The sequence below is a fragment of the Lissotriton vulgaris genome, chromosome 1_2 (assembly GCF_964263255.1).
Source record: "Lissotriton vulgaris chromosome 1_2, aLisVul1.2, whole genome shotgun sequence".
NCBI lineage: Eukaryota > Metazoa > Chordata > Amphibia > Caudata > Salamandridae > Lissotriton > Lissotriton vulgaris.
The window spans coordinates 96553839-96570423 of record NC_141686.1 but is presented as its reverse complement, the minus strand read 5'-3'; the positions used below and the strand labels follow the sequence as shown (position 1 = coordinate 96570423).

At 51.8% G+C, this 16585-nt stretch overlaps 1 protein-coding gene across 1 annotated transcript in view; it reads right to left on the bottom strand.

Moving 5' to 3' along the window:
* The window catches only part of BCL2L13 (BCL2 like 13), a 482186-nt gene that overhangs the window by 367431 nt on the left and 98170 nt on the right, over positions 1–16585 (bottom strand). The window contains exon 2 of the mRNA XM_086952898.1: positions 8542–8714. Coding sequence (XP_086809024.1) covers positions 8542–8662 — 121 coding nt within the window. The 5' untranslated portion in view covers positions 8663–8714. The remainder of the gene's footprint in view (positions 1–8541; positions 8715–16585) is intronic.

Sequence of the window (16585 nt, the reverse complement as noted above, 5' to 3'; positions counted from 1 at the left end):
ACCTGGAAGCTATAGAGTAAAAGCCGCCCTTTAATTTCAGCTTCTTTCTGTAGGACCCTCCCCTCAAAGGACTTCGCTACTAGAATTGCTACCCCGGCTGCCTTTTTCAGGGAGGAGGAGAAGAACTGCCAGGGAAAGGCGCGCGATTTGAGTCTGTGCTGGTCGCTGCGAACAAGGTGCGTTTCTTGGAGGAGGCAGATGTCCGCTTTGGAACGCTCAAGAAAGGACAATATGGCTTTGCGCTTGTTCGGACTGTTGAGGCCCCGCACATTAAGCGAGAGGACAGTTAGGTGTCGTGTCATGTCTGAGGCAATAGGGGAAATGCCAAGTCCCACCTGCAAGCGCCGGGCGCGGGCCGACGGACCATGGAAGACGCTGCGCTGCCAGTGATGGTAGAACCCCTCGGACAAGGAGAGCCCCCCCACCCCACCCCCTCTTCCCCCAACTCCCCTCCGGCCCCAACCCCAACTGGTGTAACTCCCCCCTCCCGGAACCCCCCCTGCCCCATTGTCCAAACGTTGAAAAGTGTGCAAGCACCGATGTAACTCCCTCCCCTCTTCCCACCCTCCGCCCAAATCAACCCAACCATAAAGAAGTCTGATCCGTTATAGTCCCAGGTCCAGGTGGTCGTCCGCTGGATCCGTGGCAAGGTAGTCATTGGGAGTGTAGGCGGTGGCGGCGATGCTAGCGGACAGAGCACGTCTCCGTCCGAGTCGGCCACCAAATGGTTAGCGAAGGAAAGTGCGGGTTGGAGAGGCTTCGCCCCCGCCGCCGGCGTGAGCAGTCCCGGCCGAGCCGTAACCCAGCGGTTCTGTGTGTCCCTGGCCGGGAGGTCAGTCGTTGTCTCGGTTCACCAGGCCTTGTGCGACGGTCTCCACAGCCGCCCGCTGACCTTCCTCTATTTCTTTAGTGGCGGGACGCCGCGGTCTGTGCCGCCGCCGCTGCTGCCGCCATCGCCCCGGCGCATCTTCGCCGGCGGTGCTCCCAACCCCCGGATTCTCAGTCTCAGCCGGTTCTTCAATGTTCAGGAGGTTACATGCCTCCCTGAGGGAACGTAGCTGGTGGAGAGTGTTGCCCATCTTAAACACTAGTCTAAAGGGGTGCCCCCAGCTGTAGGAGATGTGACGGTTACGCAGTTCTGCTGTGACAGGTCGGAAGATGCGTCTCTTCTCCAGAGTCAGCGCCGCGAGGTCCTGATATAATGCAGGGGAGTGCGTGCCATAGGAGACCGGCGCCATCTGTCGCGCTTTGTTGAGGATCTCCTCTTTGGTCCGAAAGTCCTGTACGCACACCAGGATGTCGGCCGGGTGAGCCGTCGACACTCTAGGTGGGCCCGTTCTGTGCACTCTGTCCAGACCCAGTGGAGAATCTGTCGGCCGGCCGAGGATGTGATTGAACAGGCCCTGCGTAAACAGAAAGAGGTCCTCCGTATCTGGGGATTGCTTCACCCCCCGGATTCTGATGTTATGCCGCCTGGAGCGGTTCTCCAAATCCTCGGCATGGGTCTGGAGGTCCACTTGCTGGTCGTGAATGCGTGCTAGTTCCTGCCGCAGCGCCTCAATTTCCGTGTCCCGTGCGTCGCTCTTCGTCTCCAACTCCGCCACCCTCTCACCAATGGCGTCGGTGTCTCGGCGCACCTCCTTCATCTCATCTTGGAGTTCTTTCTTCAAAGCCTGTATGTCTTCTCGCAGTCCCATGAAGAGCGACTCCAGGAAGGAGCGTGTGACCGGGCCCTCCGGGTCTACCTGTTCCTGGGGCGGGGAGGCCTGGCTTTTCTTCTCGGAGCCCGCCCGATGGCTGGTCGTTGGGGCATCTGCCTTCTTCCCCGCCGCGCTGGGGGTGAAGAGCTCCGCAATGGAGCGGTCCTTCCTTGTCCTGGCGTTGGACATGGCTAGTGCAGCCCTCCCCTGTCCGGTAACCGGCCGCCGCTAGCACCGGAGGTCCCAGGCCTCTAGCGTGGCTAAGTCCCGTGATGCCTGGCACGTGATCAGTGGAGTGGGTGGCACGCCAGGCGCAGCGACTATGGGTTTAGCCAGGGTCCGACGTCACAGTGAGGCCCCTCTCTACGAGGGCCCGGGGCAGCGGTTCACCAGTGGCCCCCCACGTAGGCAGGAGCTGTGTCAGGCGTGGGGGGCCCCCAACTCGGCACGGCTCTTAGGTGTGTCCCCCGGCCGGTTCCCGGGTCAATGCCGAGTCTACTGTGTGGGCCCACAGCGGGGGCGGGTGGGCAGTGTTGGACCGGTCCCCTCGTGTGTCGCTGGGCGCTGGCAGCTGCAGGGCCGGGGGGCAGGTCGGCGTCGTGCTGTGCTGTGGCGTCAGTGCTGGGCCACACAAAATGGCGGACCCCTGCCTCGGGTCGCGTCTTCAGCCCCGGCCGGCCGGGGGCGGGAAACGGGTGTATTGCGGAGGGGAGGGGGGGGCCTGGAGTCGCTGGTTTACCCCCCCCTGTTACCTCCAGTCCGCCGTGCTGGTCTGCCTGCGCGCCTCACCTGCGAGCGCCGCCCGGGCTGCGGCGCCGCCGCCGAGGCTGATGATGGGTGTCAGCAGGATACCGGGCAGGGGCCACACCGCTGTCCGTTGGAGGTGGCAGGTCCGCAGAAGCCTCCGCGTCAGATCGCGGGAGGCCTCGCGCGTCGCAGCGCGGGCCGGACCTGCCCCCTGTGCTGTTGCCCGCTGTGTGCGACCTCAGGCGGGCACTCGGCTCCTCCCCCTGCGGCCTCGCTTCACCCTCACTGGCAGTCCGCAGATCTCGCTAGGCCCCAGCCGTCGCTGGCTCCGCGGCGGCTCTCTGTCAAGGTCGGGTCGCCTCCGGTCACGGTTCCAGCTTGAAAAGGTTGCCGCTGCAGCGGCGGCGGTGTTTAGTGTCCCGCGGGGCCGTTCTCAGCCGAGTGGGTGCTATTTTGATGCTTAAGGCAGCGTCCGGCGGCGGGAGCTCGGCAGGGCACGTCCGCTCACACCGCCATCTTGGCCACGCCCCCCTTCTCGGCATGTTTAATCTTAATACTTGCTACCTTCTTTCTGGGAAATTTTAATTTTTTACTTTGATGAGCAGGTTCCTGGTCTTTGGACTTGGCGTGCTCTTCTCTGTGTTATTATCGTCTTCTTCATTCCGATTTCTGTGAGGAAGATCGAGAAGGATTCAGTGAGAATGATCTAGAGGGACGTGTATCAACATCTTGATATCTGTCTTGGTTTTCTTATTTTATCCCTATATCTAAGGTTGTATCTTTTTTCAGAGGGTTACCTTTGGGGAGACTGGTCTTCTCGGCCTGGAGATCGCTCTCTACGCTGAGGAGACCTTCCTCTGGACTGGAAACGTTTTTCCCTGGGATTGGATTGTTTATTACCATCCCAGCTCTTTTTTGGAGTCTATAGATTATTTTTAATAAATGATTTCAGGATTTTCAGTTAGTTGGGGTTTTATCTGTTTTCCACCCAAACTATCTCTTCCTAGCTCTTCATAGGATTTTTCTATGATTCTGGCAAGTTCCAATGGTTGGGCTGCTATATCTGTTTCCTTCAGTTTCTGGAGGTTCTCTATATCATCCCTTGCTAATTGAACTAATTCTCTATATGCCTTTGTTAGTTCTTTTAGTTTAACTAGGAGTTGTTCGCTTGACATTATTTCGTAGTCTGGGTGTGTTGCATAGTTGCATAGGACCGGCCCCGTTTCTTCTGGTCTACCTAGTGGACCGAGCCTGGTGATATGATCATTATGTTTTAGGGCGCCTTTAAACCAGAGCAGGTGCTCTTGGTATTTTAGTGGAATTTCAATCTCCTCGAAAGGAGTGTATTCATCCGGAGGTTCCTCTATTTTGTAATAATGGAAGTCTTTTGTCGTAGCGTGTACTGCTGGAAAGTGTATCCATGAATAGAATACCTCTGTCTGCCAATATTCGTGTGCCTCTATCACGAATATGACTGTACCACCTCGCGGTGTCAGGCCATTTTCTATAAGTTTTAGAGTTATAGTTCTTCTTAAATTGACCGGAATGAGTATTGCATCCGGTTCGGTTTCATGAAGACTTGTGTCTTCCTCTAAGAGTCGAGCTGCTAGTCTTGCTCGCTCCCTTTCTTAGTCACTTTCTGGCATTTTACTGACTGAAAGTTTTCTGTTGCAGATCGAGTTTCAAGGAAACAAAGATTAGGTACACAATATTTTGGAACACTGTATCCTTCAACGTTGATCAAACCCAGAAACTAATACATAGGATTCTCATCCTACTAAGTTCCGGCGGATATTAACCTTTCACCCACTCCAGACGTCTACTGTAGTTTTTACGGGGAAAGGGTTCTGTGTGAAAAAGCACGACTGAGTTACTCTATTGTCTTGCGTTAGATTATCGCCTTATCAAACGTTGGGCGCCATGTAGTGTAGTTCCTATTTTCCCAATAGGCTCTGCGCATTGGAATAACAAACAGCAGTGTAGACGTAGGACTGAGGTCATCTAGGTCTCTACTGACTATGCTAAACTTAATTTAGGTTTGCGCCAGCTAGCTCAGAGGTCACTGGAAACTTTCTTGAATGAAGAGGGATGGATAACCTTCCCTGGCTCAGACAAGAAGGGAGTCAGTTTCCGACAACCGCATAAGCATGACAACTTTGCTTCCTCAGAATAAGAGTATATCTCTAGAGTCGTGTGAAAACAATAGACAGATATTTCACTCAGTCAGCAGTGCATACTTAGTTTCACCAGAGTGCAGAGAAATAGAGAGACGGGCGTTTTCAATAAAAGGGTGGTATTTATTGAGCAGTCTTCTTTCTCATACAAGAGAAGTGAATTGCCACAATTGCAATACTTAGAGTAAAGTAAAGTGCGTACAGTAAAAAGTAGTATTATGAAATAATACTGTAAAAGCATTGATACGGTTTCTTAGCCATATGATACTTTAAAATGGATAAAATATATACATACACAAATATATTGACTAAAATACTCAACTGGTGCTTCTAACTAAGCCTACCCCGGTGTACCTGACCTAAGCCTAATACTCGGGAAGGGACAAGTAAGTAGCGATGTAAAGTTAAGTTGGTTAAGAAAGTTTTGCCAAGAATCTGCATCAAGAAATCTCCTAAGGGTTTAGTCAGCTCCGTACCTTGGTAATAGAATGTGGGAGGTCTGGTATCTCTTTCCTCAGGACTCGATATTCCATCAACCCGCAAGGGTGGGCTGGAAACACCGGAGCTGGATTTTCTCGGCTGGAGAAAAAGACAGCGTCTCTCTCAGTGCGTCAAACAGGAGGGGCGGCTTCCGCGGGCACTCACATGAGCTGGGCTCTCGGGCAAGTAGATGGCCGCTCTGCTCAAAACCACAGTGTGTTTGCTTAAGGCAACTGTTGGTATTTTATACCTGAAAGGTGGCGGGTTTGACGTAAGGTTGGACATAAGACATCACCAAGAACTAACAGTTCTTGCAGGACTTCAGGAGTTCTTGTTCAAATCAAAACAAAAGCAGGGGGGGTTTTCCAGGGCTGCTGAAGGCTTGGTTTGTTTAAAGAACGCGTTGTGCTTTCTAGGAGTCGATGGGAGTACCCGTGCTGTGCTTTGGATTGCATGGGCTATTACTAAATATGACTGATTCTTATGCCGTTGTCAGGACATTATTGATTATAACCTCACAAGGGCATAAATCGGGAATATCGAATTAGGGTCCTAGATAAGAACACGACAGTATGAAGGATTCCGAAAAATGTATCTTGGTTGAGGCAACTGTCCCCTGGAAGAGGCGATCGCGGTATGACAGAACTGTAGACAGGGACCGGAAAGTAGGAGCAGTTCTGAAGCGGCTGGTGCGCCTGAAAACTGAGGAGTGCACAGAGGAGAATTGACGAGCAATGCTCTGACGACTGGAACCCTTGAAGAGTGACGAGCTGCCCGCTGGAGGAATTGACGAACGCAGCTGGTGCACTGGGAAACTGACGAGAGGCACGCTGAGGGGAACTGACTAGCGGCGCTCTGATGACAAGAACCTCCGACGCTTGACAACAGCACCCTTTGAGGAAATGACGAGCGGCATACAGAAGCAAAGATTAGAACGACCAGTGCTGAAGGAACAGATAATGTTGTCCGATGAGTCAATCTGAGGCAATATTGACAACGTGAGCTCTGACGCAAAACGGAGGGAACAGCAGGTAACTGTCGCCCGTGAAGAAGCAGTAAGGCGTCTACACTCAAGGCCAGAAAACTTGTGACGCAGCACTGAAAGTCTTGAGGCGGCACACACAGCCTATCAACCACTGCCTCACCTTTACAGAGCGAGGATGAACACAGCTGTTACTCCTCTTAGCTCCGGGAAGCAGCGAAGGTCTAGGTACACCGCTGGGCGCAGTTGGTAACATGCACTAAAGGACATCAGGGACTCAGAAAGTTCCGAAATGGTAACCGATGACAGAATCCTTCCTTATCACATGCGAACACAAGGAATAGTCCACTACCAGTAGGGCAAACGCTGACAAGGCATAGACCTCACAATACCACGCCAGAGGTTAGTCACACCACGTAAGGCTCAGGGTCCGGCACAGGCAGGTATGTAACATCATATGACATGTTTTTCTTTTTTTTTTCTGTGGTAAATCATAAATCCACAGCTGTACTCGCACTTCCTTTGGCTCTTGAGTAGCTAAAAATAGTATCCCACTTTTCACCAGAACCCTCACCATCCGCCTGAAACGGCATGTCCATCAACAAAGCACTAGTCACCAGGGACTACCCATCTGTCACCTCATCAACGTCCGAAGGAATTCAGCTTCGCAGATTCACCAGGAATTCGAAGTAAATGGAGAGAGCACTGAAAGGGGAGGTGACAGAGTGGCCCCCTTCGCCAATTTCGTCGACAGTGTTGAAAAGACTATGCTGAGGCAGGAAAAGGTAAGAACAGTCTTTATTCTGTCACTCACTCTCCAAGTCTACCTGGGAGATGCCAACATTCTAAGGAAAGGTCCAATGGGTCATACCAACAGGGTAAGGGTACCGGGGAGGGGGAAGTACCACCTGATTAATAACCAGAAAAGGAAGATTACAACACAATTGTCATGGGTAAAAACCCACCGGACACAGAACTGCTCGTTTTAAAACAAAATACTGAGAAAGGTACCCCTTAGGGCTGCGTAGGCCAGGCAGCAGACAAGAAACAGAGGAGCAAGAGACTTATTGCCTCCTTTCTGCGTAGCCTGTGCTATTGTTGTGCACAGCATCAAACGCTGGTAAGGGGCCTTCCTTAAGAGCAGGTCTAGATCTTAAATGACCACAGATGCAGCTACTGTCACCAGGCTGGTTCAAGTCGATTAATAATCGCCCATGTCCCCTGCAACCTGCATGCAGTGCATCCCTCCTGCTCACCGTTCCCCAAATGTCCTCCCACCTTGCCAATGTCACCTGTTTCTCAACCACTGCATATGCCATTTCTGCTGCGCCCACTGTCCCCCACCTAATGAACATCTATCATGCTTGCTAGACTTGTTGGACTGAATGTGGTGTGCAAATGGGGCCACAGCATGCCTGTTCATGAAGTTTCTGGGGTAGGAGCATGTCGCCTCCCACCACCTATGGTCCATGCCTTCTGTGTTTGGGTCGTAGCAGGCTTACAATTCTGTCAACAGTACCTTGTGTTTGAGGTGCAAGAACATAAATGTTATCTGTCACGTTCTCTGCTTGTCATTGGGGTTAGGTTTGTGCTAGTTTGTTGCTATGACCTGCACGGTTCCTGTTCTCCCATAGAAGAGCAGAGATTGCATCAGACGAGAACCAACAGACTGCAGACTAAAGTTACCTGAGCTAGACAGCCCTGCGTAGTGCACAAGAATTCGCTGGAGTCAAGTTTCTAATTCTTGAAATAAATTAGTGATTAAAAATGTGGCCGCAAGAGGTCCACAACAAGCTTAACAATTGTGGGACTAAATGCTGGGAGGGAGAAGGGGAACCACCATCTTAGGCATGTGGATTTTTAAACACAGACTTTCAAAGCCTTTGCAAGCCCTCCCAACAGCAATGTACTGTATGCTTGTCAAGGGTTATTAGACCTGTAATTTCCAGAATTCGTTTTTTTTCCAGATGAGCATGGAGGCATAAAGACTTCAGATGCAAATGATGAAACTCCAGAGACGCAGAGATCCAGCAGTGGCAGTGCTGGTCAGATTTTAAGACACAGGAAATGGGCAGGTCTGCCATACTATCATGGCTGATCTGGATGTTGTACAAACTTACAATGCAATGTCAACTGCAGCACTCCTTCAGACGCTGCTTGATACGATTCTGAAGAATTGAAAGCAGTGTTGTGTGTACATTGAGTCACAGCTAGGGGAACATGTGTGATCTATCAAAGGCAATGCCAGAGTACAAGGACAAAACAATCAGGCGCAGGCTTAAAACGAGCATGCAATTATTGCATTCCTTCTCAACAACTCTGAAATGCTGACTCCTGAATTTCACAAGCTAAGGAAAAAAAACAGAAAAACCAACACCGCAATAAACATGAAATAAACACTGTACACCGGAACTTCTACATATGATGCAGATAAGTAAATATACAACTGCAGCATTACCTTGGGTAAGAGGAGGTTGGTGCTCTTGCGGCTTCTCTTGAGAGAAGAGTCCTAGGTAACTGAGAACGACATACTTTGTTTCATAGTGAAATCCCACAGGTACAGCTGAAGAGGTCGCCATTGGTGTTTCTGTGAAGACTTAGGGGAACCGCAGAGCAGCAGAAAGATGCAAGCTGGAGGATTAAAGCAAATAAATAAAGTGTTACGGTACAGCAATGTTGTCTATTACAAGGGAATAATCAAACCTTCATATCTGCACTTCCTATTAACTACAAACCGAATTCTCTTTGGGACTGGTTAAGTAGGTCTTTGCACCTCTGTTTCTCCTTCTACATTTGCAAGTGTACTTTTTAACAGCCTCCAATGACAAACTGCCAAACCCACCAGTTCAGAAAGTAGCTGTCAAAAACTCATGACAGATGCACCTCGAATTTATTATTTACAATACAGATGGTTATGCTCTCAGGAGGTTTACCTTCCTGGGGGCCACGACAAGCTAACATTCTCAAATGGGGCATTGTGATGAATCTTGTGAACATGGCTCTAAGTGTGACAGGTGAGGTAGGTTGGACTCACTTGAGAGACTGCAAGGAAAGCCGTTTTCAAGCAGGATAAAGCAGCAACGCCGCAAGTGTCGGGACCTGCTAGTGAGCAAGGAATGATGTATGTGTGCTTGCTAAACATAAGAGGACAAGGGCAAATGGACTTGAATCAGATAAAGCCGAGTGATGACTTGCAGTGGGAAGGGCACCGAAGAGAGTGACTGAGCCGGAGGGAAAGAAAGTGGCATGCACATGTTCTCTTCGGGGCATGCCTTCCTAACATGGCATGTAGGAGAGCACAGTAAGTAAATTTAGGTGAGGGCAAGTAGGGTAGTTGCAGATGGTTTTCTCACTTTAGACAAATAGAGGGCTTTGACGATGGCGTAGCAGCAGGAAACGTACCTGAATGTTATCTAGCAGGAAGGTGAGGCAAGGTGAACATTAAAAGTAGCCTTTGTGACTCAATAAGGCTCTCCTGCCCTCTCTCAATCATCAACCTTTCTGAACATTTGTTATCAGAGATTATGGTCGAAGGCCGTAAAATCGCAACTATAATCCAGACAATGTTGGTGGACATGCCTGTGATACAGGGGGTATACACACCAATGGAGATGGGTCAAAAAACTGCATCTCAATACAAGCTGAAATGCAGATAGTTAATTACATATAGCATAGACAGGCAGAAGGTTGGGTTTAGGGTAAGCTACCAAACAGAGGCTGTTGAAGGAGTAAAAGAACCTAAACATAGGGCCAAAAGCACTATAGAATTCAACTATGTTGCTGCCTTTATATCTCAGTGCCTGAGGAGTCGCTTAGTGAGCTGCTCACGGGTGGGTGAGGAAGGATGGCCGATATTAATGTATTTATTTAATTGGGTTGATGATTCTTTATATGTATGTGGGTGTGTGTGTTCTTCCTCCTCTCCAAAATGCAAATGCTACTTACCAGTATGCATCTGTTCTTGGCATGTAGGGCTGCTGACATTCATATCTGTGCATAGATCGCCGCCTAGTGTTGGGTCCGGATGATTGCACGTTGTTGTCCTGGAAGAGTCTTCGAAGTATCACGAGATAGGTGGCTCCTCCCCTGGACTACAGTGCGCATGGGCATCGCCTCCATCCCCAGATTGTTTTTAGCCATTGGCAGAGATGGAGTGAACTATGTGAGTGATGACCATGCTATGAGCATATATATATATGAATACTGCAGCTGCTACAGGCGCCGGGGAGGAGGGCGGGCGATATGAATGTCAGCAGCCCTACATGCCAAGAACAGATGCATACTGGTAAGTAGCATTTGCAGTTCGAGGCATGTGGGCTGCTGAATTCATATCTGTGCATAGAATACATAGCAGTCCCCCTCTTATCGGCGGCCGCCCGTGCCAGCTGCAGCAGTTTGAAAAAGTGTTCTGAGAACAGCCTGACCAACATCTGCCTGCTGTTTAGAGTGCACGTCTACACAGTAATGTTTAGTAAAAGTGTGTGTGGTAGACCATGTGGCTGCTCTACAAATATCCTCTAAGGGAATGTTCCCAAGGAAAGCCATAGAGGCCCCCAACTTTCTGGTGGAGTGGGCTCTTGGTGGAATAGTGAGAGTGCGTTTAGCCTTAGCGTAACAGATCTGAATACATTTCACGATCCACATAGCGATACCAGCTTTGGAAATAGCATTACCCTTGTGGTGTGAGGCAAATGCAACGAAAAGTTGCTTGGTCTTTCGAAAATCCTTTGTCCTGTCAATGTAGTACATTAAGGCTCTTTTAACATCAAGGGTGTGGAGCATCCGCTCCGCCAGCGACTCAGGGTTTTGAAAAAACACTGGCAACTCAATTGTCTGGTTTATGTGGAATTGAGATACAACCTTGGGTAGAAATTTAGGGTTAGTGCGGAGCACCACCCTGTTAGCATGTACTTGGAAAAATGGTTCTTGGATGGGGAGTGCCTGCAACTCACTAACCCTCCGTAGCGATGTAATTGCTACTAAGAAAGCCACCTTCCAAGTCAGAAACTGAAGCTCACAAGAGTGCAGTGGCTCAAAAGGAGGACCCATCAGCCTTGTAAGAACCACATTGAGGTTCCATTCAGGTGCTGGTGGTGTCCGTGGTGGAATGACCCTTTTGAGTCCTTCCAGAAATGCCTTGATAGCAGGAACCTTGAAAAGTGAAAGGTGTTGCCTATTCTGGAGGTATGCGGCCATAGCAGACAGGTGAATGCGGATGGAAGAATACGCCAAATTGCATTGGTACAGATGGAACAGGTAACAAATGATGTTCTGAATGGAAGCATCCAGCGGGTCAATGTCGTGATTTACACAGTAAACGACAAACCGCTTCCATTTAGCCGCATAACATGCTCTAGTAGTGGGCTTCCTTGCCTCCCGAATGATGTCCATGCAATCGGGGGGAAGATTGAGGTAGCCAAACTCTAGGACTTCAGGAGCCAGATCGCCAGGTTGAGCTGTTGCGGATCTGGGTGCTGAATGTCGCCATGGCTCAGAAGGCTGGGTGTGAGATGAAGCCTTTGATGCGGTACCACGGAAAGTTCCAGAAACGTGGTGTACCATGGTTGGCGAGCCCACGTTGGAGCAACCAGGATGAGAGTCATCGAGTGCTGCCTGAGCTTGCGCGCCACCAGCGGTATCAGGGTTGCTGGGGGAAAAGCGTACGCAAATCTGCCTGACCAGTTCATCCATATCGCATTGCCCTGCGATTGCGGGTGTGGGAACCTGGCGGCGAAGCTTTGGCATTTTGCGTTCTCCCTTGTGGCGAACAGGTCTATCTCTGGATGACCCCACCTTCGGAAGTACGGTTGGAGTACTGATGGATGTATCTCCCACTCGTGCATTTGGTGGCTGTGCCTGCTGAGCAGGTCCGCCATCTGATTGTCCTTGCCTGGGAGATGCTCCGCCATGAGGAATATGTTCCTCTGAATGGCCCACTTCCACATGCTCCGAGCCAGATGAGACAGCTGCGGAGAGTGTGTGCCTCCCTGCTTCTGAATGTAGTACATGGCCGTCATGTTGTCCGTCCGGATCAACACGACCTTGTTGCACAGATGTACTTTGAATGCCTTTAAGGCCATGAAGATCGCCATCAGTTCCAGTACATTGATGTGCATCTTCCTTTGCTGTAGTGTCCATAGTCCCTGCACTGTGTAGTGGAGTACATGCGCTCCCCATCCCTGGAGAGAAGCGTCCGTCGTCAGGATAATCTGTGGCACAGGCTCTTGGAACGGTCGGCCCTTGCAAAGGTTTTGTGGATTCCACCAATGCAGAGAGTTGTATGCTCGACCGCTCACCAACACTAGGTCTGTTAGTTGCCCGTGAGCCTGAGTCCACTGACGTGCTAGGCACTCCTGAAGCGGACGCATATGTAACCTCGCGTGCGGGACGATGGAGATGCATGAACACCTTCGCTGGAAGCGAGTGCTGAGGTCTGAATCGTTGGATCAGCGTCTGGATACTGGCGATTCTCACTGAATTTGGCTGCGCAGTGGTTGCCAGAATGTCTATTGTCGCGCCCAGATACTGCCGTATATGGGCAGGTTGGAGATGGGATTTTGGGTAATTCAGTGAGAATCCCAGATCGTGCAGGAGATGAATGGTGCGGGACACGTGGTCGGCGCACTGCTGTTCTGACTTTGCCTGAATGAGCCAGTCGTCTAGATAAGGATAGACGTGGATGTTCTGGCGTCTTAGATGCGCCGCCACAGTCGCCAGGCACTTTGTAAAAACTCTTGGCGCTGTGGTGACCCCGAAAGGCAGAACCCTGAACTGGTAGTGCTGGTCTTGAATTGTGAATCTGAGGTACTTCCTGTGTGAAGGATGCAGGGGAATGTGAAAGTATGCATCCTTGAGATCTAGCGTAGCCAGGAAGTCCCCCTGCCGAAGCAGAGGGAGAACCTGCTGCAACGTGAGCATATGGAAGTGTTCTGCTGAGTCCTCTGTTGGAGAAGTTTTTGCTGCAAAAAGTTGTGGTTCATGACTAGACTGAGGGTCCTCAGGGTCGCCTCCAGCAGACCAAGGTTCATTGACCTCCTCCGGATCCGAGTACGCTGGATAATTGTACTCGTCCTCCTCATCTCCGTCGCCTTCCCCAGCGATAGAGTGAGCTGGTGAGAGTTCTAAATTTTGTGGAGATGCAGGCTCCACAGGGGCAGAAGTACCCGCAGAGTCCAACTTCTTCTTGAGTGGAATACGAAAATGTTCCAACACTGGCTCCGGGGTGATCTTCCTTTTAAGGAGAGAGAGTTTGCCTGTGTTGGCGTCGATGATAACCTCTCGACGCTCCTCGTCCGCGAGTGGCTGGAGCCGAGGCTTCGACACCACCAATGATGCTTTCGGCGCCGACACCAGCTTCGAGGGCGCCCCGAGCCCGTGTTTTGGAGCGAAAGCTTTCGGCGTCGTCTTCGGCGGCAGCGTGAAATGGATTGGCGTCTGCGCCTTTGCCGGTTTCTGTGGAGGCTTCGGCACCACATCTTTCGGTCCGGGAGCCAAGGTGTCCTTCCGAATACGTTGAAGGGACTCCGTGACCTTCTTGGTCAATGACGGTGAGGGCTGGACCGGCTCGAGTGATTCCCCCCGAGTCCGGAGTCGGGTCGGCGATCAAAGGCACGGTCTTCGGAGCCGACACATCACCACCCTTGGCCTTGTCAACCGGAATCGGCGCAGCCAGAGCTTCGGGGTCGTCTTGACGAGTCTTCGAGGCTCTTTTCGGGTCGTCGACCTTCTTCGGCGCCGACGCGGCCGCGTCGGTCGTGTTCGCCTTCGACACCGGGGTCTTCGGGTCGGCCATCTTAGCACGGCTCTAGATGTCGGCGGCCATTTTGGACGTTTTAGGCGCTGAGGCCTTTGGAGCCTTTAGTTTCACCTGTGCGACTTTCACTTTCGGTTTCGACACCGCTGGTGTGGACCCTGATGGCTTCACTTTCGGTTTCTGTACCGGGAGTGGCGCATCACCAATGTCCGTGGCCGGGCCCGTAGGCGGGGCCGTGGGACGAGTAGTAAGGTCTTGGGTAAGGCCCGAAGGCGATCCCTCGACCTGGGCCGTATAATGGGGATTGACCCCTGAGTCAGTCTGAGGATGCTCCTCCTCCGAGCTATCCTCCACGGTGGCAATGGCCCCGTCGTCGTCCCCTACCTCACCGACGACTTCCTCAAATTCCTCGTCCCCCGCGTCGTAGTTGTCATCCTCCGACGCCGGGCTGGAGTCCGAAACTTGTAGGACGGTGTCGTCATCAACGTCTTCCTCAAAGATGTTGTCCGGCGGGGGTGCCGACAACTGGGCCTGGAGTCTAGCGGCCCTACGAAGCTTGAGAGTCTTCTTGCACCGGAACTTGGAGCAGGCCATACACCTGGCCTCATCGTGGTCCGGCGACAAACATTTGTTGCACACTGGGTGCACGTCGAGGTGTGAATATTTTGAGGTGCACACCGGGCACCTCTTAAACGGAGTTCGTTCCATGTTGAGTAGTCTGGAGCGTCGTGTAGGCCCGTCCGCGCCGACAGCACGCGGAAGGGCAGCAAGTGTTCGGAGCCGATGAATAAACAAACCCGAACGATTGACAATACCGACGCAAATCCTAAAGACCTTTTGGTCTCAAGTTAGAAAAGTTAAACAACTATCGATTCCGACAGAGGGAACCGAAACACATCCGAACCCAATGGCGGGAAAAAACAATCTGGGGATGGAGGCGATGCCCATGCGCACTGTAGTCCAGGGGAGGAGCCACCTATCTCGTGATACTTCGAAGACTCTTCCAGGACAACAATGTGCAATCATCCGGACCCAATACTAGGCGGCGATCTATGCACAGATATGAATTCAGCAGCCCACATGCCTCGAACTCAAGACAAACAGCATTCAAAATTAGATACAAATCACAAGCCATAAACCGAAGCCTATATCAGTTTGAGGACAGATATAAGCAATTTTCAGAATATTATTACAATAATAACATTTGAGGAAGTGGAAGGTACAGCAGGGTATCAGAGGGAGCCTGGAGGCAATAGCCCAGACGGGCTAGGCGAGAGGATCGGAGAAGGCCAAGATAGCCAAGGGGGCTTCCAGGGCCCAGAGGTCAAGAGTGACTATCCCGAGCTGACCTGTATCTCCAGAATAGGCAGGGGGCCTCCAGGATCAACAAAGGCTAGAGATGGCGCCAGAGAGTATTGGCCCAGGAGAGTGCTGGTAGGCTGGAAGTACCACGCCACCGTCCCGTGAGCCACAAGGGTCCAAGGCCTCTTACCGGGAGCAATGACTGGCTGCTCAGTTCACCCTCTGCCCTGAAGTCAGTGAGGCGAATATTCCTGGCCCGGGGGCCGAAAGAGACCACTGGGGCCACGGGAGCACCGCGCCTCACCTGCCCCGGCCACCGGGGCTGACCAGGAGCCTGCACATGGTCTCATTCGAGCCGAAGAAGATGGGCACCAGTGGGTGCTGGTGGGCTGATGAACATTTGGACTGTTGACATGCAGGTCGAGCAGGCCAAAGGCCTTACAGCTGCAGCCTTGTCTGGCGACACATTACCCCCACTTATTCCCGGCCTGGAAGTAAAACAAGCGCATATTTCTGGGCCAGGGAGCCCAGAGAAACGTCAGGGGCCCAATTCCCCCCAAAATTCTCCCCACCTGACCTGACTATAATGGAACGGGTGCTTCTGGCTTTGGGGGGGCCCAGAGAGACTTGGGAGCCTGACTAGGGCCCGCTCTGGACCACGAGTGGGCCTCAGTCCCCACCCCCTTATCCCCACCTAACTGCTGTAGATGCTTGAGGGAGCCTCCTACACGTCCCCCCTTCAGTCCCTGAGAAGTGGAATCCCTCACCCCTGGTTGAAGGACTACACAGGGCTTGAGCTCGTAGATTGAGGGAGGTTTGGCCCTGGTTGCTCGTTTAGCCCCTCATGGGCAAGTGAGCCAGGGCCCATGGTGCTGCTTATCAAGACCTTTTGTATCTGCTCCTGTTGGTGGATTGGTAAGTTCCAACCTCTCTAATGACTGGCTCTAGACCGGGAAGTAAAAGTAGTTAGACCAGGCTGATCCTCCATTCACCCGCCCATCCCCCCCAATGGGTAAGCGGGACTGGACACAGAACACCAAGCACTGTGCCACATGACTATACGCAGCTACGCGAAGGGCCAAGCTCACGCCACCCACTCCAATGCAGACTAAGATGGATCGCCGTACATCCACAGACCTGGGCAGTACAGAGTCCGTTTCTGCTTCTGGGAGGGGGGTATGGAGGGTATCCGTGACCACCACGATTCTTCAAGAAATCCAGGGAGGCAGTGCAAACTAAAGTGGGGGAAGTTTGAGTAAGTGTCTCCCTCCTGCACCGGGACCTTATAGTCTATTGAGTAACCGAAGTAGAGGGCCAGGATTTAACAGTGGAGGATGAGGTGGCTACTCTTGCAAAGAAGGTTTCCAAGCTACTCGTCGGGAGTAGAGGCCTCAGACACAGAAAAATTCCTGGAGTAGTAGCTGAGATCCTGGGTCCCCAGAGGTGC